At 51.8% G+C, this 26,776-nt stretch overlaps 1 protein-coding gene across 21 annotated transcripts in view; it reads left to right on the plus strand.

The window, feature by feature from the left end:
* Positions 1 to 681: 681 nt before the first annotated feature.
* Positions 682 to 26,776, plus strand: part of Ikbke (inhibitor of nuclear factor kappa B kinase subunit epsilon) — a 29,319-nt gene continuing 3,224 nt past the window's right edge. Inside the window, exons 1-22 of one of the 21 annotated variants that reach the window (XM_027417679.2) lie at positions 692 to 1,261; positions 1,761 to 1,840; positions 3,621 to 3,731; positions 4,337 to 4,477; positions 4,817 to 4,946; positions 6,264 to 6,445; positions 6,569 to 6,729; positions 8,046 to 8,156; positions 8,333 to 8,512; positions 9,121 to 9,317; positions 10,001 to 10,065; positions 10,142 to 10,233; positions 10,350 to 10,436; positions 14,101 to 14,176; positions 14,255 to 14,406; positions 16,475 to 16,551; positions 19,563 to 19,602; positions 20,415 to 20,516; positions 21,693 to 21,780; positions 22,451 to 22,551; positions 22,709 to 22,780; positions 24,529 to 25,357. In XM_027417679.2, coding sequence (XP_027273480.1) covers positions 3,645 to 3,731; positions 4,337 to 4,477; positions 4,817 to 4,946; positions 6,264 to 6,445; positions 6,569 to 6,729; positions 8,046 to 8,156; positions 8,333 to 8,512; positions 9,121 to 9,317; positions 10,001 to 10,065; positions 10,142 to 10,233; positions 10,350 to 10,436; positions 14,101 to 14,176; positions 14,255 to 14,406; positions 16,475 to 16,551; positions 19,563 to 19,602; positions 20,415 to 20,516; positions 21,693 to 21,780; positions 22,451 to 22,551; positions 22,709 to 22,780; positions 24,529 to 24,562 — 2,175 coding nt within the window. In that variant the 5' untranslated portion in view covers positions 692 to 1,261; positions 1,761 to 1,840; positions 3,621 to 3,644 and the 3' untranslated portion in view covers positions 24,563 to 25,357. Of the gene's footprint in view, positions 1,262 to 1,760; positions 1,841 to 3,620; positions 3,732 to 4,336; positions 4,478 to 4,816; positions 4,947 to 6,263; positions 6,446 to 6,568; positions 6,730 to 8,045; positions 8,157 to 8,332; positions 8,513 to 9,120; positions 9,318 to 10,000; positions 10,066 to 10,141; positions 10,234 to 10,349; positions 10,437 to 14,100; positions 14,177 to 14,254; positions 14,407 to 16,407; positions 16,552 to 19,526; positions 19,603 to 20,414; positions 20,517 to 21,692; positions 21,781 to 22,450; positions 22,552 to 22,618; positions 22,781 to 24,528; positions 25,358 to 26,776 lie in introns of those variants that run through there. The other 20 variants (XM_027417677.2, XM_035445226.1, XR_003485743.2 and 17 more) reach the window with 20 other exon arrangements.

The raw sequence follows: 26,776 nt of genomic DNA on the forward strand, positions 1-26,776 counted from the left end.
TTCTGTCCTCTCCAAGCCCTAGGTGATCAGCAAGTGCAGTTCTCCCATGTTCCTGCCAGGTGGACACCTGTTAACACGCAGACTGGAGTGTGGACCCCTCAGGGATGCCCCTCCTGGTCCTGCTGTGTGAAGCCATTGCAGGGCCTCTAGCTGTCATTTTAATCAGGTGAATCTGTCAGCCAACAAGCTCTGGGCCTGTTCGTGCCTCTCCTCCCTGTGATGGGGTGGGGCTGGCAGAGGAAATCACCAGGTGTGGCCGGGGGAAAGTCCCACCAAGATTCTAGAGAAACATGGAATTTCCTGGTTTTAACCACTTATCCAGCTGCCCACTCAGAGCTGACCAGAGCAACACGGACCCATTCTAGCTTCCCAGGATATTTGGGGCACTGAGTTATGCCTGGTGGCAAATCATGGGCAAATTACTAAAGATGTGTAGGACTTGATGGCATCAAATGTGGTCTGAAAACCACTTTCCTGTCTCCTTGAGTTTACCAGCTGCTACATTCCCTGCCATCCATGCAACCTAAAGCCCACCTTCAGGCTGTGGTCAGAAAGCTGCCCCAGGGTGGGGTGGGTGGGGTGGGGGCAGGCTTTGCTGTGTGTAAGGTCAGTCAAAGCAGAGGCTATGACCTGAGTGTGTGCTTGTTCTTGCAGGTTCTAAGGAAGACAAGTCCTGTCCAGCTTCTGGGAGAGGCCAAGCACAGGTCCTGGGACTTTCTAGGCAGCTTTCAACTGGGCTAACTTGTTCAACCTCTTTAGTTGACCTCGAACAGAGCCCTGAGTTTCCCTGCCAGAGATGTCAGCACAGCACCCAGTGGCCTGTCAGAGGCCCGGGCCTCAGTCCCTGCCTATTTGTGGCATAGACGATGGTCCTATGGTGTCTGCCTAGCAGCATCCTCCTTCCCCTTCCTGATGTGGGGTGAAGGTGTGTGTGGCAGCCGCTGAGCTGCCTGTCTCTTTAAGAGAGAGAGAGGAAGGGAGGGAAAGAGGTGGGGAGAGGGAGAGAAGTGAACCAGGAAGTGTGATAGAACTGAGAGCCTGGGCTCTGCTGTCCTGGGTATCCCACCTCTATGAGAGAGGCAAGAAAGAAACCTCAGACCCAGGCCCATCACCGCTAGCTTTGCCTTCGTGGATCCTGGCGGCCCATGACTATCAGGATGTTCTAGGCACTGCCCACGATTGACTTCAAGGCCTGAAATCCCTGGGGATGCCACCCAGTCCCACAAGTCTGCATTCCCCTGCAGCTGAGTTGGGAGATGGGGTGAGTGTACAGCCGCTGTGGAGGAGGGTGGCATGGGGGGGGTCAGGTGGGACAGCTTCAAGGAAATACTCAGCTGAAAGCCCCCTCCCCGTGTCTTTCTTGTGGCTGCTGGGAACCTGGTGGTGTCCTGTGCTCCCTCTGTGGAAATAAACACTCTCAGAGGCCAGGCAAGGGGCAGGGAGGGTTATGGCCCTGGGGAGAACCACCATTGACCAACAAAGTTCCCCTCTTGGGTTCTGCTGCCCAACATGCTTATGCAAAGCTGGGGTTCAGCTTTGGGTGCCCCTGCTGACCTCTGCTTGGGATCTTTTCCCTGAGGCCCAAAATAGCCAGGAGAGGCTACCAGAACATCTGGAAAGCAGCTGGAAAACCCCCAGTCCTGTAGGGAAGACAACAACGGGAAAGGGTTACAAGGCTGAGACTGGTGGCCTTTGATGGGCTGAGAATCAAACAGCACCAAGGGGGCCTCTCATCCGCCCACCCTTCTCTTCCGGTGTAGCTCAGCTCCTGAACTTGCCCCAGACAGAAAGCATAACACACACAGAGAGTCTGCCTGATTCTGGGCCACTCCGAGTGCGAGTAAGTACATCTGTCACAGAAAAGCCCCAAGGAGGATGGGAGTCCGTGAGCAGGATGGTGTTGACTCGGTGACAGCTACTGTGCAGTCTGTATAGAGAAGGGACTGGTGGGAGACAAGAATGCAGAGGTGATCCAGATGTGCCATAGTCCGAACTTCTAAGTACAGAACCCAGAACTGTGTGGCCCATCTGGAATTCTGTTCTGTGCTTCTCACTGCCCATCTCCCTGACTTCAGCTGTGCTTTGCCCTAACACCAGGGCTTGGTTGAAGACCAGCCTATGTAGAGTTATGTAGACTATACCAAAGTGATATAGTCTGGTGCCCCCAGCTCCCAAGGCTAGGACCTCGACCTCCATTTCCGTACACCCTGCCTGAGCCTCTCATTGGGCTGACTCCAGCCATAGGAGAAACGTGGCCTCTCATTTCCATTGCCTTGAGAAGCACCCTTACTTTTGCATAATGCAAACATGAGTGTGTTGTCTGACACTGGGGTGTGACTACTGATCTCTTCAAGTGGCTTCTGCCTCAAAGGCCCATGTTCTCCAGAGTTTTCATCTTTAAATCAGACTCCCAGCTGGGACCTAGCTCACTCAGTCTGTAGGGTGTTTGCCTAGCACGCATGAAGCTGTGGATTCGATCCCAGGCCAGCACCTAGTTTAACAGGGAATGGTGGTCCACAACTACAATTCAAGCATTTGGGAGGTAGACACAGAAGTTCAAGACCCTCTTCAATACCACTGAAGCTACCTGGGCTGGCTACTCTGTCTTAAAAAAACACAGAGAGAGTGGGCTCAAAATTGATCCATCTTTGGTTTGAGACCCAATGAGAGGCTGGAGCAGGAAGAGGCCCAGCCTAAAGCAACTTTATTTCAAAACATTGAAGGAGTAGTGGCCCTTCTTACGCTCCTGCCACCAGGCATCCCAAAAGGCTGGCTCTGGCCCTATTTTGCAGATAGGCAGTAACTTCTGAGGCTACACTTTCTGGAGCCAGTTGCTTTAGAGGAACCAAGTTTTTGGAGGGAATAGGATGAGAGCAAAGATGGGGAGCAGAGTTGTGGACAGTTTCAGATCTTCCCCAGAGTCCTTGAGCCTGTGTGTGTGATGCTCTTAAATCCTTCCCCACTCTCCTCCATCACCTTCTCCTCCCTTCCATCCCTCCCATCCTTTCTCCTTGGCTGTCTCTCCTCCTGGAAAAGCACTGGCCAAGGCCTGACTGCCTGCTGAGCAGATGTTAGCTCCCAACAGTAGGAAGTTAGGTGCCATATAAGCAGAGAAGGAGGGGTGGTAGTGGGGGCTCCAGGCTCATGTTGCAATCTTGGAGATTTGTGGTGGTGTGACTGGCTCTGCCTGACCCTGGCTGACCTAGGGCCCTTCCTCCTGCATGCACTGTGTCTGCTTCCTGGGACAGTCCCAGGCCTGGATGCCAAAACTCTGAGTCCCCAGTTCCTGGAAGAGGTGATAAAGGTTTGTCCCCCTAGACTGGCCTACCTCTGAAGGGTGCTGGAAGGGATCTGGGGCACAGGACAGAAAGAAGTCCCCATGGGTATAACAGATACAAGCTTGGGACCGAGTGGGACACTCCTGCTGCCGTTTTGTTTCTTTGGGAGGAAGTTACTTAACCTTCCTGCACCACCATTTCCCCAGCTCCCTTGCCTGTGCCATGGCCACATAGAGTCCTTTACGGCACGGTCTTGGGAGCTGATGGCTTGTACCAATATCTATTGCAGGTCAGGCATGGGACCTTGGGGCTCCCGCATGGTTGGTTGTTTTGTTTTCCCAGGTGGAAGGTAGCCAAGCCTGGGAGATGCAGAGTACAGCTAATTATCTATGGCACACTGATGACCTGCTAGGGCAGGGGGCCACTGCCAGCGTGTACAAAGCCCGAAACAAGGTAATAGCCCTAGAACTAGCCCGCCATTGGACATTAGGAGTCTATGAAGCTGTACACGAGGCCCCAGAGCTCTGTTCTGTCTACCCTAATGAGAAAGGTTTGGGCTGATGTGTGGGATGCTGGAAAAAAAAAAATGCCTTGGAATGGCATCTCTGTCTGAGACATGTTGGGACTAGAGGACAAGGCAAAGGGGGAGGTGACAGCGAGTGGGATCTAGGAATAGCAGGGCTGGGAGGTTGAGCCTGTCTGGGTTTGTCCCTACAGTGGCCGGCTGTAGAGCTGTGTCACAGGGCACTCCGTACTCAGGCACTGAAGGCAGGGTAGACTGTCTAGGCAGTCCTTACCTATGGCAAAATGAGCAGTGACAAGCCAACCCCTGTGGGATATCAATTGTGTCACCTCCAAGTGCTGCTCCCGCTCCCTGAGTAGGGGAAGGAGTTGCAGATGTGAGCCCACCCAGTCATCCCACCCACCCCCTCCACCCCCATCTCCTCTGGGGCTGTGTTGGGGAAGAGGCTAAAGCGAGGGGAAGGTGGCAGCTCCCTGGCAGGGGTGGGACCAGTGTGGTCCCCGTGTTGATCCCCCACCCTATGCCCACACACCAGAAATCTGGGGAAGTGGTTGCTGTAAAGGTCTTCAACTCAGCCAGCTACCGGCGCCCCCCTGAGGTGCAAGTGAGGGAGTTTGAGGTGCTGCGGAAGCTGGATCACCAGAATGTCGTCAAGCTGTTCGCTGTGGAGGAAACGGTGGGTCCTCTCGGTTTGGTCAGCAAAGGATGCTCTTGATCTTATAACCTTTGCGGTCTAGGGATAGGCAAGTCATGCTCATTGGCAGTCCAGAGACACCGGTGTGTGTGTGTGTGGGGGGTGATAAGGAAACCAAGGGTGTGGGAATCAGTGCCTAATCAGAGAGGGTTTCTCGGGAAAGGTAGCCTTGGGTTCCAGTGTCTGAGATGGGTATGATGCATAGCAAGATGGCCAGGCAAGAAGCTGCATCCCGGGAATGAGGGCGCTGGGTAAGCAACCTCCCGACAGCGGAAGTGGGAAGTACCCTCCTCCCCAAAGCTTGTTCTGTCCTGTGCACAGGGAGGCAGCCGGCAGAAGGTGATAGTGATGGAATACTGCTCCAGCGGGAGCCTGCTGAGTGTGCTGGAAGACCCCGAGAACACATTTGGGCTTCCTGAGGAGGAGTTCCTGGTGGTACTACGCTGTGTGGGTGAGCCATACCCCGTCCCCAGGCCTAGGCCCTCTACACCACCGGCAAAATCACCAGGATGAGTGTGATATTCTGGAACAGGCATCCCAGTGGGCCTGAGGCAAAGGGGTGGGCCAGAAGGACCCACGTGACTGATTCAGCTCAAAGCTGTCGGAAGAAAATTCTAAAAAGATTTGTTTGCTGGTGTTCAACAGGTAGGACAGCCTAACAGGGTTAGGTACCTGTAGGCAGTGGAGTATCCCTCCCTGTACAGGGGAGGGAATTCTAACTCACAAGGCAGTGTGGATGGAACTGAAGGACACTGCACTGAGGCATGAGCCAGCCATACAAAGGCAAAACCACACTTCACCTGGGCCCAGCTCCCTGGGGAGTTGCTACAGACAGAGGTGGAATGCTGTCCAGGGCTGGAAGTAGGGAGTGCGTTTAGATAGGCAGGGACTCCACTGGGGAGAAGGCTCTGCAGGTGAGTGTTGGTGATGTTTGCATGTGCTTAATGCCACTGAGCTGTGTACTTAAAAACAGTTCAACTGAAGGGCCTGGTTGGTTCTCCCCACACGGGGAGGCAGGCTGATCAGGAATTCCAGGCTATGCCGTGAAACATATCCAAACTCAAATGTTTTCAATGATGGGATTTTTGTTTTGGGTTTTCTTGTTTGTTTGTTTGTTTGTTTTGGTTTTTCGAGACAGGGTTTCTCTGTGTAGCTTTGGAGCCTGTCCTGGCACTCGCTCTGGAGACCAGGCTGGCCTCGAACTCACAGAGATCTGCCTGCCTCTGCCTCCCGAGTGTTGGGATTAAAGGCGTGTGACACCAATGCTGGACTTCAGATCTCCTGGACCTGGAGTTACAGATGTGAACCACAATGTGGGTGCTGGGAACTGAACTCGGGTCCTCAGGAGGAGTGGCAAGTGCTCTAATCTGAACCTTCTCTCCACCCCCCTGAAAACTGTATTAAATTATTTTTCCTTTATGTGTGTGGGTTTTTTGCCTGCACACGTCTATGCATGACATGTGTGACTGGTGCCTGCAGAGACCAGAAGAGGGGGTTGGATCTCCTGGAGCTGGAGTTCTAGTTGTGTGCTGGGAATCGAACCACGGTCATTTGAAAGACCAGCCAGTGCTTTTAACAGATGATCCATTTCTCCAGCCCCTTCTCAGCCCTGTGGGCTTCTCTGTTCTTCCATTTTCCCTGTGCCCCTGAGTTCCCCGTGGCAACTCCCTGTCTATTTGGATGTGAGCACAGACTCAGCAGCAGCACAAACCTCAGACATTAGACTGACCTAGCTGAGCCAAGCTAGTAGAGCTCTGTCTGTTCCCAGTGGCTGGCATGAACCACCTACGGGAGAACGGCATTGTCCACCGGGACATCAAGCCCGGGAATATCATGCGGCTGGTGGGAGAGGAGGGACAGAGCATCTATAAGCTGTCTGACTTCGGGGCTGCTCGGAAGCTGGACGACGAGGAGAAGTTTGTTTCGGTCTATGGTACAGAGGAATACCTGGTAAGTGACGTGTTGGAGACCCTCTGCCCCAAGCTGATGGCCCCTTGCTTTGTGCCTCCCTAAGAGTCCCCTAGGAGTGCCCACACTGTCCCCCCATGGCTACTCTCTACCTTTCTCCCATAGCACCCTGACATGTATGAGCGGGCAGTGCTTCGCAAACCCCAGCAAAAGGCGTTCGGGGTGACTGTGGATCTCTGGAGTATTGGGGTGACCCTGTACCATGCAGCCACCGGTAGTCTGCCCTTCATCCCCTTTGGTGGGCCCCGGCGCAACAAGGAGATCATGTACGGTGGGCTATGGGGCAGGGAATGAAGGGGACAGGCCCTGGACTTCTTACTGACAGACGCCTGGCCCTTCCCCCACTGGGTCCTTGACTCTTTAGAGCCACTGCTAATCAAACTAGAAGTACAGCCTTACACCCCTGGCTTGGTAGAGAACATTTATACCCTTTTGTGTTAATTCAGTGTTCTCTCTAGCCCTGGCCTGTTCATATTCCACCATATCTCCAATAAGGCTCAAGGAGGCTTACAAGGTTACAGAGCCTGCAGGGATGAAGATGGAGCTGGTATCCAGATTTTAAACTAGGGTTTTCCTAGTGCCTCTCACTGACTGATAGGTGGAGCTTAAAACAGGGACTTCCAGGATGTACTGCCCACAACAAAAGAGATGTAGTGTCAAACCACTGAGATGAGGGGCCCTTCGATACAAGGATCTGCTGAGCTCTGATGCTGTCTGTGTAGGAAAAAAAAAAGTACCGAGTCTTGGGACAAGTTCTCAAGGTTCTAGCTGGAGGGCCGTTGGGAAAACATCTACTGGACCTAGTGTCAAGAGTTCATTATAAATAAATACTGCAAAAGAAAAGCAGAAGTTTACATTGGCTGTAGGTAGAGGGCAGTTGAGAGGAGAGGGCTTTGGGGTTGCAGGGCAGCCCATCAGAAGTGCTTGTGACCGCTCTGGTGGCAGTTAATGGTCTTCAGGGGTAGAGAGAAGCCGAGCACCAATGGCCTTGGAAGTCAGAAGTGCTGGGGTCTAAGTCATGCTTTCAGCATATCTTCAGGAATGTGAAATGGTTCTTGGTTGGTTTCCTCAGAGCTGATAGATGGTCTGCTTCTCTTCCTTTCTCGGAGATCTTGTAATGAATGGAGGATATCTCAGAGTGTTTCTCTTATCATTGTGCCATCAGGAAGGTTGGTGCTTGCACCCTTGGTCCTGGGGCAAGCTGTATGGAACTAATATTAGGGTTAGGGACAAGGGGGATAGGCTGTCAGGGAAGGACAGATGGGGGAGGAGTCAAAAAAGCGAGGAGAGCATGTTTGACACTGAGCTCAGCATGGCACAGATGTGGAGGTAGCTGGACTTGGTATAGCCATAGTGACGGTGAGAAGGGCTCTGTCTACAGCAAGCAGCTTGACTGGGCAGAGTTGAGCTCGCAGGTAGAGCCAGGATGCCCCGATTTCACCTTCCAGCCTCCCTCACATGGCTGGGTGACATGGACTGTGCTGTGTTGGGAGTTCATTGTGTCTTACTGTATGGTGGGTGAGAGTGATGGGTGGGTGGTGTGGAGGTGTGGGTCTAGTGGCCTGATTCTGTCCCGCTGCAGGTACAGAATCACCACAGAGAAACCATCCGGGGCCATTTCAGGGACTCAGAGGCAGGAAAACGGGCCCCTGGAGTGGAGCTATAGCCTCCCCATCACCTGCAGATTGTCCATGTAAGTGAGAGGGGCAGACTCTATGGAATCTAAGCTAGAATCTTCTTCTCTCTGTTGAGAAGCTACCTATATCAGCAGAGCCCAGGGGTCCTCCACGTCTCTTCTGTAGCCTGGAAAGTTCCATTTAGATGCTTGGGCCTTAGCTCTGACAGTTTTTATGTCTTGTGTGTGTGCAGGGGGCTGCAGAACCAGTTGGTACCCATCCTGGCCAACATCCTGGAGGTAGAGCAAGCTAAGTGCTGGGGCTTCGACCAGTTCTTTGCAGAGACCAGTGACATCCTGCAGCGGATTGTCATCCATGTCTTCTCCCTGCCCCAGGCGGTCTTGCATCATGTCTACATCCATGCCCACAACACGTGAGTGGGAACAGCAGAGAAAGGGAATAAGACCCCCACCCCACCCCCACCGCCGCCTTCTACCGCTGTCTAAGCCGTGGTGTGGACCCAGGGAAGCATCTCCCAAAACCCGTGTGGAAAAAGTACTATTTCCACCAAGTTCAAGTCAAACGGACTTCCTTTTTATGTTCTACATTCTGTACTCTTTACAGTGCTAGCCTGGGCTTTTCAGTCTCAGAGGTGGGACGCTCCATTTCCTGGGTTTAGGACGTACTTTTCATAGAACCCCTTCACTCACTAAATTCTTGGTCTTTGCTGTTGGAGACAGGGTCTTGCTGTGTAGCCCAGCTGACCTCAAACTCTATCCTCCTGCCTCAGCCTTCTAAGAGCTGGGATTGCCTGCACCAGGGTCACCATACGGGATCAGGAGAATTTTAATGAGGGTACAGCAGGATTGGACACAAAGGCAGAGGCTAGGCATCGGAACTCCTGGGTCCCCTTCCCATTTTGCATGAACTCTGCCTTTGGCCTCTCCATCTTTGATGAAAAAGCTACTCCCTGAACCCTACCCCCAAAGCTGAGCCCTCCCCATGGTGCTTCCTGACACCTCCCTCCTCTCATGTGTCTAGGATTGCCATCTTTTTTGAGGCTGTATATGAGCAGACCAACGTGCCCCCCAAACACCAGGAGTACCTCTTTGAGGGTCACCCTTGTGTCCTTGAGCCAAGCCTCTCAGCGCAGCACATTGCCCCTACAGCCGCCAGCAGCCCCCTGGTTCTGTTCAGCATGGCCAGTGACACACCCAAGGGCCTGACCTTCAGGGACCGTGAGTAGGGCCATTTGGGCTGAATCTTTTATACCTGAAACACTCTCCTCCAGAACATTTGGGTTTACAACCCAGGGCATGACTTGTTTTCTTAGTAAATGTTTCTCTGGCCCACACAATAGAAGTAAATTTGGGTTTTAATTCTACACATACCTCTGAGTTGCCACGTGACTTGATCTGGTGACTAGACTTTCCTGGCTTTCCCCAGGTCCTCCAACAGATATGGGGCATTGGAGCCCTTACGCCCTCAACAGTCTCTGATTGGTGGGGATGCTTTGGGTAGCTTGGGCTGTTGGAGAGAAGGGCAGGTGGGCCGAGACCATAGCCTTTTTTGTTTCATTAATTTCTAGAGATATTCCTTCTCGTTTGGATTATGCTTAGTCCTCCTCTGAGTGGGGGGAGGGGGCTTTAAACTTGCAAGAGAATAGAGTCTAGTAGTGTGGGTCTACTGGCGGGAGAGGCAGGGCGTTGAGCTTTAGGGTGTAGTTCTCAAAGATGACCACAAGGTGGCAGTAGAGAACCGATACTTAGAAGATCTACTGGGTCAAGGTGCAGGCCACCAAGAGAGTTGGGAAGCTTTAGATGGGAGAACAGCAGTGAGGGGCGACTGTAATCCGGGAACGAGGAAAGAGTTGACCCAGTCCATAGAAGCAGACCCCCTCAGGTAGGATCTTTGTCTGCAGCTGCTCTGGACGTCGCAAAGTTCGTCCCCAAGGTTGACCTACAGTCAGATTACAACACAGCTAAGGTGAGGGGCAGCCCCCAGGAGGCAGAAGGGGGTTTGACACAGGGGAAGGCCTGACCTGCCCATCTGTGTGTTTCAGGGGGTGCTGGGCGCTGGTTACCAGGCCCTGTGGCTGGCGCGGGTCCTGCTGGATGGGCAGGTGCTGATGCTTCGAGGGTTACACTGGGTCCTGTGAGTACTGTGGAGGTTTGGAGGAGGGCATAGCATACCCATCAGACCTCTTCTGTCCCTCTCTAAGGCCGTGTGCCCTGGTCAAGGTGGCTCTGACTAGGGCTGCCCTCACACAGGGAGATACTTCAGAGCACGTGCCAGCAGACCCTGGAGGTCACGCGGACAGCCCTCCCCTTCCTCAGCAGCAGCCTGGGCATTGAAAGGTGGGTGTTCCACCGAGGCCAGCTGTGGCCCCTCAGCTCTCCTCTCTGCTCCTCGGTCTTCCCCCAACCAGAGTTCCCACACCCTGCAGCATTCAAAAGTTCATCCCGTCCTTCATAGCCTCTCTTCCCAATTAGTACCCATCCTCAGCTCAGCCCTGCCTCCTTCAGGGAGAGACCCACGTGGGCACTGCCTCTGTGGGCTCCAGGACAGTCCCTTACCTCTGGAAGGGCAGCCTCTGACCCCCAAAAAGGGTAGTATCTTCTTGTGCCCCAGGAAGAGCAGCTCCCCTACCCCAGGTAGGGCCTTAATTCACCAGGACTTTGAATGATTTGAAACACTCATTCTGTACCAAGCCCCAGAGAGAATTCAGAGGAAGGGCTCGTTCCCCGGTACTGTCCCTGCACATGGCCAGTGACAGAAATCCAGACTGTCTCAGCCTCCACAGCTTCACTCATATTTCCTCTGGGTCTTCCACTCTGGGCCTTCTGAGGTGGAAAGGTAGATCCCGGAAGGAAGGAAGGAAGGAAGGAAGGAAGGAAGGAAGGAAGGAAGGAAGGAAGCTAAGCTAGTGAAGGGTGGTGGAGACAAAGAATGAGGAAAGCTCCATTGGTCAGGGTGCTGTTGAGAAGTGAACATAGCCTGAATCCTGAAAGGTGGAGGGCGGAGGTGCTGACAGATGAGAGTTCTACAGCACAGGGAAGCTTTCCCAACAAGCGGTGACAACATTCCTGAAGTCCCCACTCCCCAAGCCCCAATAACCTGAGCCTTTCCCTTGGAAGTGCAGGGAGTTTCCCAGGGTGGGCTGGATCTCTATATGAGCCCAGGGCCAGCAGAGACTGATGACTGATGAAAGGGTGGGGGGTGGGGGATAAAGGGAAGAAGGGTGTTTCCAGATGACGAGACTGGGGCCCATTGTGGCTGAGTCCCTTTTGATGGTGACTCAGGGTGGAAGCCATCAGGAGCATTCCTGTTGGACGTCCTCTGGCTAGTCTCCTGCAGGGTACAGAGATGAGACCTAAGGGTAGGATTGGCATCTGCCCCACAGAAGGGCCTTGCTGCCCTGGTGCAGTCAATCCTTCCTTGGCATAGGAGCCTGGCCAAGGACTCTCTCGGGATAGGAGCTAAGGCACCAAGATTTGAAGCCCAGAAAGCCTAAGTTGGTGGGGGATGAAAGGGAGTGAAGTCAGGGAGAGAGGTGGGTGGCGAAGGCATGGAGGCCTGGGGGTCCCTTTAGAGAGGTTGGTACCAAAAAAAAACTGACCACAGTGACCATCTGTGGGTTCTCAATCTGGGCAGAGATGTGTGGAAGAAGGTGTCAGACATCTGTCTGCCCCTTGCCCTAGACCGACAGGTTGTAGGTGACAGGTATTGGCTAGCCAGATTTTCCACTCTGGCTCCAAAGATCTGAGGCCAGGAGTGTCAGGTGTGTGGAGGAGAGGAGAGAGCAGAGGGGCCCACATAGAGCCAGAGACCAGATGTGATCTCTTTCCTGCCTTGCAGGAGACCACAGGCCATCAGTACCTCTCCCTTCCTGGGCCTCTCTGCCAATATCTGAAGCCTCCCGGTACAGCACTTTGCAATCCCATTCTTTCCTAGACACCCTCAGACCTGTAGATTCCTCAAGGGCTGGTAGCAGAGTGTCAGCTCCTTCCGGCCTGCCCACCCTTTCTTTCTTCACTGTGCTTTCTTGGCAAGGCAGCCTTCCTATCTTTTGTCCTGAAGGTCTCTGGCTGGAGGGATATCTGGACATTAGGACATCAGCAATCCTGAGGTATCCCCCAACCCAGCCCCTAACAATATAAATTTACTCCCTCAACAAGTCAGCTTTCCCACGTGGGATAACTGTTGTGTGCTGTACACTGCCGGGCCCTGGAGCTCTCTAGTGGGTAAAGCATACAGCATCCCCTCCTTCGTGGAGCCTCAGCTGACTCCTGAGACTCTGGTCTCCTCCTCCATCCTTCTGTGACCCATGCAAAAAGATGCAGCATGCCCTCTTAATTGTTATTATGTAAAGACTATTCTGGCTGGCCATGGCAGCATATGTCTTTAATCCCAGCACTTAGGAGACAGAGGCAGCAGGATCAGCTTGGTCTATATAACAAGCAAGTTCCAGGACAGCCAGGACTACAGAGAGACCCTATGAGAGAGAGAGAGAGAGAGAGAGAGAGAGAGAGAGAGAGAGAGAGAGAGAGAGAGAGAGAGAGAATATAATGTCTGAGAAAGGGAAGTGGACACCAGGTCCCACCCCTAACCAAAAAGCCCTTTGCAATTGATGCTTGCCAGCAAAGGGAAAATCAGCTTTCTTCAATGGAGTAGCACAGGGTACAACAACCACTCCCCAGCAGGCTCCATGACCAGGAATAATTGGCCAACATGAAATGAACTCCATGGTTGTTGTTTTTTTGTTTTAACATTCGTCTTATTGGCCGGTTGTTTTTATTTTTATTTTCGTGTTGTTGTTTTTTTAAGAGGAAAAAAGAACATGAGGTTGAATGGGTAGGGCTCCAGGGAAGATCTGAGTTGGGGAAGGGGACAAATATGATTAAGATATATTCTATGAAAAAAATTAAAAAGAGAAAAAATCTTAAAAAAAAATGTGTGCTGGAAGTGCGGGGGCACCTCCCCCCAGACCCTAGTCACCACACTGCATCCCCTCTGTCTATAAACTATAAACTGTCACCAGCAGGCTGTTCTCAGCTGGTGGCCCCCTGCCATCACCACGTTTACATCCCCTCTGTACCCATCACGACTGGAAATTTTCTATCATAACTGTCCTACAGTTTCTTTTTACAGCTTGTTTTGACCAAACTGGGAACCAGTCCAGGACCACATTTGTTTCTGGTAGTCTTGTTCCTTGAGTTTCTTTTATTTATTTATTTTTAAGTTCTTCCCCTCCCTTGCTTTCGTGCCACTGGCTTATTGGAGGCTCCGGGTCATTGTCCCACCCTCAGGCTCACAGAGCTCTCTCTTGCTGTCATTTGGCGTCTTCTTCCCCCCATGCATCTTTGGTAAGTTAGGGGCTCCACGGACTGTTGGAGTCAAGTTAAAATTTTGTGTTAGAACACACCACAGACTGCATGGGGTAGGTAATACCTGTGTACACACCACAGCTAGTGGTCATCTGATTTCTTTACTGTGTAGGTACATTTTTTTTCCTACAAAAAAACAACTAGGTTAGTGCTACTTTGCCACCTTGCAAATACCCACCTTTTGATCATTATTGGTGGAGTTCAGTGTCAGTCATTTCACTGGGGCAACGGGATGCTAATGTTCCAAGTCCTGGACTACTGTAGGCCGGGACCCTCCCATTAATGTGCTATTGGTTGTCAAGAAATACAGTTTCTACTGGGAAGAATTTCATTCTATTTAGTTGTAGAACTTTCTAGCAAGGAGTTTACTAATAGCTACCTTGCATTGTAGACTTGTACATTGATGGATCTACTTCAACTTTTATTCTTTGCAGTATTCAACAATAACATCACAACCTTAGTGTGGTGGGGAGGGCCCATGTCAGTTGGTCCTTCTGTCTCAAGCTCTAAACTCCCCGAAAAAGCCAACAAGACTGTCACAAAGAAGCTGTGCCCAGTGTTTGGGTTCAGAGCCCTCTACCCCTTCACCTGCCTCCTGAGTCTCCATCATAGCCTTATCCTCACTCCCCTCCAGGCTCAGCAGTGGGGCTGAGATGCCCGACTTCCAGGAACTAAAGGAGGCCACAGAACTGAGGTCCAGGCTACAGACTGTGAGTGAGCCAAGAGCTTTATAGGAATAGGGGTGGGGGTGGGGTCTTGCAGCTTGCCCAGCATAGCCCTGAGTTCAGGACCCCAAAACGGGAATCTCTCTTTTGGCCCCACAGTTCTCAGAGGTCCTCTCTAGATGTTCCCACAGTGTCACAGAAACCCAAGTGAGCCTGAGTTGCCTGGGTGGAGAGCTTCTGAAGAACCGAAATCAGCTCCACGATGACAGTAGAAGGTCTGTGGGATTTCCTTAGTCTGTGTGATGACTAAGGGTTGGGGTGGGGGCTGCAAGTGGGCCCAAAGGCTCAGAAGCTTTCCCAGAGTCAGTCTGATTGCTCTCTTCTGGGGCAAGGTGCTATGGTGTGGGAGGGGAATTCAGGGCAGAGCCAGGCCCTCCCTCAGACCCAGTCTCAGGAGTGAGACCCTGGGTCCTGCCCTGACTGGGAGCTGGAATAACAAGGAGGGGCCACAGATGGTGCAGGAGGTCTCAGCTCCCTCTCTGGGTGTGTCTGCTCTCTCTTTCATCAAACACCAGTGAAGCTGATGCCTGTCACAATGGGAAGGGTCACTCTGTGAGGTTCCTTTCCTAAGTAAATGACAGGTGGGCTTCAGATCAGAGCCACCTACCTCCAAAGCCTACAGCTGAATCTACAGCAATGTTTTAAATTTTGTTTTATTTTGCCTGGGATGTGGCATGGTGGCAAAACATTCCAGGTTCAACCCCCAGTACCACTAGATAGATAGATAGATAGATAGATAGATAGATAGATAGATAGATAGATAGACAGACAGAAGACAGATAGATGATAGACAGATATATAGATGGTAGATAGATGCACATATTTAATCCCAGCAATTGGGAGGCAGAGGCAGGAGGATCTCTGTGAGCTGGAGGCCAGCCTGGTCTACAGACAAGTTTGAGAACAGTCAGGACTAGAGAAACCCTGTTTCAAAAAACTTATTTTATGATTTTGTGTGTATGAGTTTTATTGCATGCGTTTATGTCTGTGCACCCCACACTTGCAGTGCCATCTGAGGCCAGAAGAGGGCATCAGATCACCCGGGACTGGAGCTATAGATGGTTGTGAGCCATGGGTTGGGTGCTGGAATCAAACCCAGGTCCTGTGCCAGAGCAAGTGCTCTAAACCACTCACGGGTCTTTCCAACTCCTGAGTTACAAGCTTTTAAAGAATCCTATTACTGTTTTCACAAACCTAAAAATGCCCATGCACACCTGCTGAGTACAGATCCATAGCCTCCCTTGCTCCACTGTGACCATGGCAGGTGTGCTCTCTACAGATCTAATGTCCTATGTCCTCAATTCTAATTCAAACAGTTTTGAAAAAGACAGGGTTTTCTGAGCTGTTTCCTCATAGAATGAGGAAACAGTCTAAAATGAATAAAGCTTGTGCACTCTGTCTCATCTATGGCGATTTTTTTTTCCTGAGACAAGGTCTCGCTGCGTAACTGTGGCAGGCCTGGAACTTACTGTGGAGACATACAGAGATTCGCCTGCCTCTGCTTCATAAGTATTTGAGATTAAAGGTGTGTGCCACTGTGCCCAGCTCTCACGGTGGATATTATGAATGCATTGGATTAGGCCCGGCCCACACTCTGGCAGTGTGCTCCACAAACCCTCCGTGTGCACTGAGGTGCCTTTCTGGATTCACAAGGCAATTCCAAGTTCACAAACGTGAAACCAGGGCTCTAGACACCTCTCAGTCAGTCTCATCCCCTCAGGCTGCCTGAACCCTGGCAACAAGCTCAGAGGTACCTGAGGTGCTGGTCACCTAGAAACCTCGGGAAGGAGGTGGAGCCGAACAGGCCTAAGGGTGAGGAAGGACTTCCTAGGTCCCTGAAGGAAGCAGCTGTATCCAGCTTGAAAAGCAAGGGGAAGAAATGACATTAAATCCCAGATTGACAAGGTCCTTGAAAGGGTACTTCCCATCCCATCCCCCTGCCTCCAGGGGACCATGGATTCATCACTGCTTTAGGTAGAACTGTTGACTCACTAAGTTCCTCCAACAGAGCAGCTATATAAGAATATAGACCCTTTTACCCAGTCCAGACTCTCTGTTTCACCTGCTGGGGGAGTGGGGGCTGGGAAGGAAGGGAAGGAAGGAGAGACAGAGGGAGAGATGCAGAGAGAGAGACAGGTCTAGAATAGAGAAGGAGAACTTGATCCAAATTATCTAAATAAGCTTAAAGACAGGCTGGGTTCCTGCACTCCCCCCAGGTCACACCCCACCCTGCTCTGTGGCAGGGAGACAGCATGCTTGAGTATTCCCGCTTCCTGCCCACAGTATCCAGAAGATTCGGTATTGTTTGGACAAGATGCACTTCATCTACAAGCAGTTCAACAAAGCTAGGATGAGGCCAGGTGAGCTTTGGAGAGAGCCAGCTACTAGGAGCCCTCCTTCCCGTCTCCCTCCCACCTACCCAGCCTGGCTGGAGGCTCACGGAGTGTATTGTATAACACTGCCTGAAGCCAGGGTGCAGCTGGTCTTGGGCAGGGGAGTCCCCGTCTGCATGTTACCTGTAGGCTACTGTCATGAGAGGAGCTTGGCTGTTGTGCATGCAGGGTACAGTGAGCAGGAGTCTAGGCAATATGGAAAGGGGCCTGGGGAGGAGCCCCTTACCGTGTCAGAACGCTCTAAGAAATGTTTTCCTGTCTACTGTGTCTTTTGTTTGTGTGTGTGTTGGGGGGCGTGTGGGTGTGTATGAGTGTGTGTATGCTTGAGAGCTCATCTTTCACATGCATGTGTCTTGTGCATGTGTGTTTACCTGTTATGGAGGCCAGACATTAATACTAGGCTTCTTCTTCTTCCGTTGCTTTGCATTTTATATTTTAAGGTAGGCTCTCCTATTGAACTCAGAGCGCACCAATTTCGCTAATGTAGCTAACCAGCTTATTCTGGGGTTGCCTGTCTCCACCTGCCTAGCACTGGGGTCACAGGTGGCCACAGCACCTGCCCAGCATTTCCATGGGCACTGAGGATCTGAACTCTAGTTTCCACACTGCACAGTAGCACTTCACTGGCCTGTCTCCCCAGCCCTTCCACCATGTCTTTGGACCACCCAAAGACACAGTTTGTCTGAGAATGGGGGACCAAAAGAAATTCCCATTAGCATTCCTGGACTAGGTGATTTCTTACATTATCTTCAAATGCCCACAAAGACCTTCTGGGTGGGGACAATGCTTCACAGGCTTAGGAATGGAAACCTGCTTGTCTGAGTTGGATGAGGGTGGAGTAGGCTTGAACCTGGGGAAGGGTGGGGATGGAGTTAGTTGGAGGAGCCTGAGAGTAAAAGCCCCAGTTAGCTAGGGAGCTAGCATGCCAGAGCTCACTCCCTGACCCCACCCTATGCTCCAAATATTTCCATATCTGCCTCATTGCCTAGTGCCCTTCTGGCCCCAGGATAATCTGTGACGCATATAGCTCACTGTTAGGAGAGCCACAGCATCTAACCGTATGTGTAGTTTGTTTTCTCACCATCAAATTAAAAAGAAAACACAGGTGAAATTAATTTATTTTATCTTATTCTATATATCCTAATGTCATTTTGGCATAAACCCAATATAAAACAAACCACTAAAGAGTTGTTCTATGCTCCTTTTCAAAATCCCATCTGTATTTTATATTTTATATCTCTGTCTAGAAGACAAGTGTTCAGTAAACATGGTAAGTCTTAACAAAATTGTAGAGCTGTTCTTAGCAGGAAAAAAAAAGCATTTCACCCTGCTTCAGTTTTAAATTTTACCTTAATTGAGTGTATTCAATTAAAAATCCAGCACTTCAGTCACCTTGGCCACATGTCAGGTGCTCCTTAGCCATCTGTGTCTGGTGGTCACCAAGGAGGACTTGGGGATCTACAGAACGTGACTTCTCTCCTTTGGGGCCTTCATCTTCCTTTGGAGTCAGGCCTCAGAGGGGATGGGGAAGGCAAGCCTTCCTGTCCCTGGGGACAGTGGGACCTGGGGCTCATCCATGGTCTTATACCCAGCTGGCCACTGCTGTGGTTTGAGGAGAGCCAGGAAGGTTGTCTACCTCCGTGTCTGGAACTCTGCCATCCTAACACCCAAGCTTTAAAGTGGTGCCTTGATGTTAGATACTGACCTAAGGACTCCATTCGTCTTTGAGTTTTTTAGTGCTCATAAAACTATGCATGACCGAGTGTGGTGGTGCTTGCCTTTGACCCCAGTACTCAAAAGGCTGAGACAGGTAGATACCTGTGAGTTTGAAACCAGTCTGGTGTACATAGTGAGTTCAAGGCCAGCCAGGACTGTATAGAGAGACCCGGTCTCAAACACAACCAAATAAACAACAGCAACCCTCTATGAATCTCAACTTTCCTTATTTTCTAGTTTGGGAACCTGAGGCACAGAAAGGCTAATTAGCTCAATTATTCTAGGTCCAGTTTCTTTAACCAGCCCATTTCACAGCCTCGAGAGTTCCCATGTTTACTGTATTTTCAGCGTACTTTATTATAAATAGAATAACTGCCAGCATGACGGAGTGTCGCAGGACACCATTCTGGAAGGTTGCTTGACACTCTTCAGGGCGTTCTCCTGTGATCCACATAGGCATCCATGTGTGTACATGACGAACACACAACTAACTCTAAAGCCAAGTCATTTGTACACAGCAGCCTTCTAGAAGCAGGAAGGGCTGGGATGTGTTCAGGTGTCCTGACCTCCACAAGTGCAGGCCCAGGAAGGGGATTCTCCTATTGGGGTGATGGAATGGGAAAATGGAAGGGCAAACCAGCATCTTGGGGCTACCACTGTTCTGGAGACCCATCCCCTCAAGGTCCAGCAGGGGGAAGTCTCACCTCATGAGCTTTACAGTCTTTGGGTCTTTGGGTGGTAGTCTAGGTCCAGGCAAGGACATATCTACCCAAAGTTGTTTCCTCTGAAAAAAGTTGCTGGGCAGAGAGGGAGAGCTAGAAGGTGGTGGCCTACCTGTAAGTAACCCAGGGATGGAGCCAACCAGCTGCCAGCTGGAAAGTGTGGTGCTGCAGGGCCATGGCAGCATCCCATGAGGACCATTTCACCCAGCATTCCCACCTACATTTCCCAGGTTATTTACACACACACACACACACACACACACACACACACACACACACACACACACACACACCCAGCAGGTCTGCCTCCCTCTGGAGCCCCATAACATATCTCCTCAGCTCCTTTGTCCCTAAATCATAGTCATCCGGTCACTATAATAATGTTGTCCTAGTCACGTGATGTTCCACGTCCTCAGCCCCTCCTGGCTCCCCTAGGCCTGAGATCCCATAAAATAGCCACCACCCTAGGCTGTCTTCATCTTTTTCGTTTGCTTTGTTGACTAGTTGAGTGGTGACATCATCCCCATCTGTTTCCTTCAGGACTCAGCTACAATGAGGAGCAAATCCACAAGCTGGATAAGTGAGTGGGCTGTTCCCTGGCAGGCAGGTGGCAGGAGGGTGGGGGTCAAGGGGTAGAGCGAGTCTTCATTCCAGGAGGGACACACTGCAGCGCTTTGACCCTTGGCTGGGGCAAAGGGGCCAAGGGGATCAAGATGCAAGTCAGGTTGTATAGGGTCAGGGGTGGGACACAGAACAGCTGAGTCAGGGGCTTCACACAGTCAACCTTGATGTAACTCACTGGCTTTCCTCCCGTTGTGAACAAGTTTGTAGAATTTTTCTCTTGAATTATTCTCATTGGCTGGCTTCTTCCCACTCGCTGCGGCTCTTAAGCTTGGCCTGGGCCTGCCTGGCTTCTTCTCATTGACACCTTTTCTGGACACCCACATCTTCCACCAGGTTCCCTGATCTGGTGGCTGTTTGGGGATTTTTTTCCCCCAGAGCTATACCACCTCTGACTCCTGCACATGTGAGCACGTGCGCTCGTGTGCACGCGCGCGCGCGCGCGCGCGCGCGCACACACACACACACACACACACACACACAAAAAAAAAAAAAAAAAAACATACTCACAAGCTTTCCATAGCTGTATATCCTTCCTTCTCCCAGAGATCAAGTTTGAGAGTGTATGCATTCACAGACCACCATATCGGCCTCCCCTGCCTCCTTATTGGGACATGTGGCTTTACTGGCCTCTGAGCTCTCTTCCTGAGAGGTGTCCCTGCTGCGAGCTGAGGGGCTGGTGTTTGTGATGGGTAGTGGTGGAAGGGCTATGTCTGCATGCAGGTGGCTCCAGCTGCTCACCTCTAGGTCTTGGGGTCTCTGTCCTTCCAGGGTGAATTTTAGCCATTTAGCCAAGAGGCTGCTGCAGGTGTTCCAGGAGGAATGCGTGCAGAAGTATCAAGTATCGCTGGTCACACATGGCAAGCGGATAAGGTAAGCAGCCTAACCCCACCTCTGATCCTCTAAGCTCATGGAGCCGGGACTGGCCCAGCCCTTCCAGACCTCAGAGGACCCCCCCCACCCCGTCTCTGTTGGACCTAAGTAGGAAAGAAGTTTGTGAGAAGTGAAAAAACACATGGGCCAGGTGGTCTGCTGAGTGATTTCTACAAATGTGCTTGTTTGGTTCCACAGTGTTTACACAGCAAATATCACCACCTTTCAGATGAGGGGACCGAGGCTCCAAGAACTGGTCTCTTCCTAATGCCACCCACACAGCTAATAAATAGCAGACTGGGGACTAGAACATGGGTCGAGGTGCCCCTAAAATCTGGGTTTTCCTTGCTATCTCTGTCTGGTGTGGTGGGCTCTCCTCTCTAGGGGGAACAGTACCTCCCCTAGGGAGGAAGAGAAACAAGTGGACTTCAACCGGCAGGGAAGCAGGGCCAGGCATCGCCCACTAATGTGCCCTCTCTCACACTATTCTGGAGTTTGGGACTCCTTCTTCATGTCCCATGGTCCCCTGCTACATTTTCCTGGGGCCCCTGAGAAGAAAGGATGGCTTTCTGTGTGCTGTGAGGCCTGTGGCCTTGTCATGGGGCTGCGTTCCTCTCATCCTCATAATAGAATACAAAGCCTGGGAGCCCCCAGCACACTGAGGTGATGGGCCAGGCAGGTCTTATATGTTAGTTTAAGGCCATTCCTGATGATCCTAATGTGTATTCAGAAATGAGAACCAACTGTTGGTTTAATGGACCTGGAACTCTGTGCAATGGGGAATGTCCCCATGTGCCCTCTGATTAGAGATTAGAATTCCCAAGTCTTGCCCTTACTTTGTTATGGAAATGGAAGCACGGACATCCCTCACATAAATGCTCTAGTGTGCGCTGCCTGTCCTCACATAAGTGGGCTAGCCTGGGCTGTCATCTGTCTCTCATGCCTTACCTGGCTCTAGGCTTGCCATAACAACTTGAGTGAGTCAGTTACATCCACATGGGTGTTGTTACTGATCCTTGTCCTGGCTCTCTTGGGATTCGCTCAGTTCCCAGGGGCAACTGTGAACAACACAGCAGGTAAGAGATAATGCTTAGGACCCCTGATGAGCTGACACCAGCTGGAGAGTCCCAGCTGTGGAGAGCATGGCCTGCTGTAATCTTCTCCATTTCTCATAAGGCAGGTGCAGAAGGCCAAGAACCACCTGCATCTCATTGGCCGATCTGTGGCTGGCTGTAACACAGAAGCCCGAGACAGCCTGAGCAAGGTGTGGGTGCTTTGGGGGTCCTGGGGGCTGCTGAAGGGAGCAGGCATTCAGATCACTTCTGCCAGTGGACAGAGCAGCCTTGACCAACTCAGGGATGCCCATGAGGGGTGGAGGTCTCTGACCTACAGATGTGCCCTGAGATAGGAACATTCCTAGTGATTTCAGACTGAAAACCACAGTAAGCTCCTGCTGCTAGGACATCTGCCAGTTTTGTGCAGCCTGGAGAGCCTAGGCTGCTCCTGGGAGCTTGTGGGAGCTCTCCTTGGCCTTCTGAGTCACTTTCTGCCAAGCAGCTGGCCAGCTGGCCACTCGAAATACAGAGCGGGCCCCTTCTAGGAGAGAGCTATATGTGGCTGCCAGTGTGCGATGTGGGCAACCTTGGAGACTGGCCAGGAATGGCCTCTATCCCAAATTGTGGCTCAGATTGTGTCATGAGAGGTTTAGGTTAGAGCCAAAGGGAAACTTGGCGGACTGAATTATTCAGTTCAGTACAAATGAGGGAAGGCAGTGACACCAGTAGGATACTCCCAGGATGAAGGAACTACATGTTGAAAATATTGGATTGTTCCAGGGCCTCTAGGGAGATGTGTTACCCTTCCTCAGCAGTTCCCCTACCCAGCCGTACGTAGACAGACAGGTCCTTCCTGACTAACGCATGACTTCCCTTCAGATCCTTGATCGTCTCCTTCTGGACAGAGCACCGGGGACTCAGATCTCACCACACCCCATGGCTCCCCATCCCAGCTCTGACCCAAAGGACCTGGTCTTCCAGTGAGTGCTGGAGAGTTGGGGGAAGGAGGGTGCTGAGGTTAATACCCTTTGCTTCATCTCATGCCAGGCCAGGCCAAGAGGCGGCTCCATGGCCTCTGCAAGTGGTCTCTGGGCCAAGTGACTGGGCCTCAGCCACCCCTTCTTCTTCCTTGGACAGCATGCAGGAGCTCTGTAATGATATGAAGCTGTTGGCCCTTGACCTCCAGGACAACAACCGCCTCATAGAACGGTGAGCATCTCCCATGTCTGAGGAAGGCTGTGTCCTCCCTGCTGCCAAGGCCTTGGGGGCGGGGGGTGGGGGGGTGGCAGAGTCCCTGTGTGTCCCGTGCAGGATCCAAGGCACTTGCTGATTCTCTGAACAACCACACTGGAGTGTAAGGCCTCATCCACAAGTGGGTGTCATCTTGAGGAGGTATAGGCTTTGCTTATAGGCATTGAAGCTAGCTTCAGTACATCAGAGTGGAGCTTGGGGGCAAGGGGACTTTGTGTCTGGGTCAAGTTCTGCACTGAATATGGGCACTATGCCTAAGGCTTCCATACATGCCTAAGGAGCCTTGCAGGTGTCCTTGGAGTGGATGCCACTATATGTCTCACACTGAAACCACAGCACAGACAAACTGACATTTTTGCCTAAAGTCTGTATCTCCTGCCCCAGGGGTTCCATCCTTCCCACCTGCTCTCACAGTGCCCAGGCTTCCTGGAGACCCTGGCACATCTCTAGATAGCACCCCCTCCTGGATGGGTAGGGACCAGCAGCTGTGCTCAGGCGTTGGGATTCTATGCACCAGTAAGAGTCACAAAGGACATGTGGGGGTGGACATGCGCACCAGGATTGCCAAGTGCTGGGTAACCCAGGAGCACATTCACAGAGCAGAAGGTCTGCTCTGTAGCAGTCCCACTTCATAAAGCATGTTGTTATTTGCTTGTTTGTTTATTTGTTTGAGACAGGGTCTCTCTATGTAGCCCTGGCTGTTCCGGAACTTGCTTGCTATGTAGCCCCCGCCCCCCCCCCCCGCCCCAACTGGGCTCAAACTCACAGAGATCTATCTGCCTGTCTCTGCCTCCCGAATGCTGGGATTAAAGACGAGCACTACTATGCCTGGTTTGCTGTGGGGCATTTGAAACCTCAAAGCCCACCCTCAGTGACACACCTCCTCCAACAAGGCCACACCTCCTCCAACAAGGCCACACCTCCCCCAACAAGGCCACACCTCCTCCAGCAAGGCCACACCTCCCCCAACAAGGCCACACCTCCCCCAACAAGGCCACACCTCCCCCAACAAGGCCACACCTCCCCCAACAAGGCCACACCTCCTAATCCGCCAGCATTCAAACACAGGAGCTTCTGGGGGCCTTTCTCTTTCAGACCATTACTATGAGACTCTAGAATTGGGGTCAGGAGGTAGTGCAACCGGGAGCAGAGCCTGTGGTTTGTCCTTGGAGTTCTGGAGGGTTCCTGGATGGGGGAGACATCCGCTCCCAGTTCTGTTCCAGCTGGAGAAGACTCCATCCCCCCCACCCCACAGCTTCCATCCTCTTTAGCAGGAAGTTCTAATCTTTAGTGCCCACATAAATCTTTCTTGTGGTGATTTATAGTTTATTTACAAATATCTCAGAACTGTGTTGGAGTGAATGTGCACTTCCTCATTCAGACCTGCAGCCAAAGAGCCCAGTGAACCAATCTGAACCCCTTTCTGGCCTCCAAGAGTGTCTTCACATGGGAACAGTGGTACTTCTAAAAGGGCACGGGCTGGAGATTGCTCCAGAGTGAGGCCTGGGGCAGGGGCCTTTCAAGTTTTCCAGGTGATCCCAACATGCACCGATAAAACCCAAAAGGTGGTATCTGGGGACAATGGTACTACAGGGGGACAGCTGAGGACCTGATGGCTGAGTGTTCCTGAACACTGATGGCCCTGGGGCACCATCTGCAGGCTTCTTCAACAGGTGGGCCAAGTTGACCTGTGCTTTTTCTTACAGATTACAGAAAGTTCCATCAGCACCGGATGTCTGAGCTCCATGGGGTGCACGAGGTACTTGGAAACCATTAGAATCAGTCATACAGTACCCCTGCACCATGAGACCAAATTCAGGGCAAGGTCTGGCCCCATCTCACCAGCCTACCTCCATCTTGGCCACTGGCCAACAAACTAGCATTACTTTGGCTGCCTGTCTTCTTGGGAAGCAACAGGGACAGGGCTTCCCCAACAGTATTCACAGGAGAACATGCAGTTATCCTGCCTCATCCAGACACCAGGACTATTCCTCCTCAGGCCAGGAGGCCTGAATTCAGGAGGGCCTTGGGAAGAGGCTGAGCCCTCCCACCACTCTGCACTTCCAGGGACCAACAAGGCTCTGGAGCAGGGGGATTTCTCCGGGGTGCTGGAGCAGAGGACTTAATCGGCAAGTCTTCCCATTGAACACAGCCTGCTATTTCCTGAGTGTCCCCATCCCTGGCCACAGGCAACCTACAAACTGCCCCTTTGTGCGTTGTATGGAGGAACCTGCTTTGAGAAGGTGGGTGGCTGAGGCCAAATGCTGGCACTCTGGGGACCGTCTTTCTGCCTTCCCTTCCTGAGGCACCCTTGGTACTGAGAAACAGCTGGTCAGTGTCAACAACAGGTAGCCATGCCATCTGGACAGATGGAAGACAGAGTCCTAAGGAGACAGCAGGCCTACACCTTCGGAAATGGAATAAATGGACCGCCTTTTCTCTTTCCCTGCAGCTATCATGAAAGGGATGGGAGCGCACTGCGGTCTGGGTGGGGACCTCTCAGGAGAAGTGTTGGGAAATGGAACAGAGAGCTCATTTCCTGGTCCCTGCCTTTCCTTCAGTGGGCTCTGGCTTTAGGGATGAACTCAGGGATGATGGCCTCTCCCTAAGAGATCTCCATTTCCTGCCCTGTCATTTAGTGGCCACATAAGGAGCCTGGACCTGGAGAGAAAGTTTGGCTTTTCTTTCTTTCTTTTTCTTTTTTTTTTCTCCCATCTAAGGCACTTACCATCTAAGTACCTGCCATTCCCCTAATCCTTATCACTGTTGACAATCTACAGTGTCTAAAATGTTTGAGGATCACCATAGGGCTTTCCTTTACTTAGCCCAGAAGCTAGAGGAGCACCTGGGTAAAACACTCCAATTTGTGCAAACTGCTTACAAATTCAGTCTTTCTTGTCCAGCTTCCCTTAAGCCGGCAGGGGAAGAAGAGGCAGGTGGATAGGAAGCCCCACTGTGCACTTCAGAGCATGAAGACAGCACAGTGATTAGCTCCAGATGATCCCGTCTTCTTGAAAGTCTCCCCATCCATGGAGGGTGCACTTCCTAATGTCCCAGTGGGGCCAGAAGTGGGGAAGGCAGAGTCCCAGACGTAATGTCTATAGGAAGAGCCATCCAGCACCAAGCCACTTCTAGCATGCTCTCCGGGGGTGAATTCAGGCCAGCTTCTGCTCACCAGCGCCCCAAAAGGGAAGTCCCACAGTGGGTTTTTCCTGGCATCTCAGAACCACGTGTTTGGTGGAGTGCATCGAACAGAGCCTGGGGATGCCTCAGGGCCAAATGCAGATGTGTGGGAGATATCTGCCCAGAGTCTGATCTGAGTATGCCCACCAACTGAGGAACATCCCCAAAGGCTTCACTTCACCATGATGGCTGCTGGTGTGGTTTCTAGTTCCATTTCAGAAGAGTGTAAGAGGCCACAGCCCATGACCAAAGGTACCAGTAAGAGCCTCAGGTGTGTGGTGGCCCCAAACAGTCCCCTCTGTTCCCTACATCAATTCCTTAAAATGAAAAGAATCCATTCAGTTCATCAGGTGGGGTGTGAAAATGTCAGGCTCTTGCCAGGTACTAGAGCTACCGGGGTGACAAGGACACTCTGACTGGCACTAAGGAGCTAGGCTCTGGGGAAGGCAGGCATATGACAGAATTTCATTGTCCTTCAGTAGGTGTTGTGATTGGAATGAACACACAACTCAGGTGTAGCAGGAGTCACCCTCCTTGTAGGGCAGGGTAGCTAGAGCAGGCTGGGAGCATTCACTTGGGAGCCGGTGACCCCCCAAGTGGAATCCTGGTGAGCAGGTGAGAGGCTTGGAATGTGTGGGGCAGAAGAAGCACTGGCATGTATGTCTGCGTTCCCAAGCAGCAGGCTGTAGTAGGAAGTTTGGAAAGGGAGGAGCCAGCCCCAAAGGTCAGAACTGGGCCATGGGCTTTGTTTTAAGGAGCCAGACAGGTTTT

Source organism: Cricetulus griseus, chromosome 5, assembly GCF_003668045.3.
Source record: "Cricetulus griseus strain 17A/GY chromosome 5, alternate assembly CriGri-PICRH-1.0, whole genome shotgun sequence".
Classification (NCBI taxonomy): domain Eukaryota; kingdom Metazoa; phylum Chordata; class Mammalia; order Rodentia; family Cricetidae; genus Cricetulus; species Cricetulus griseus.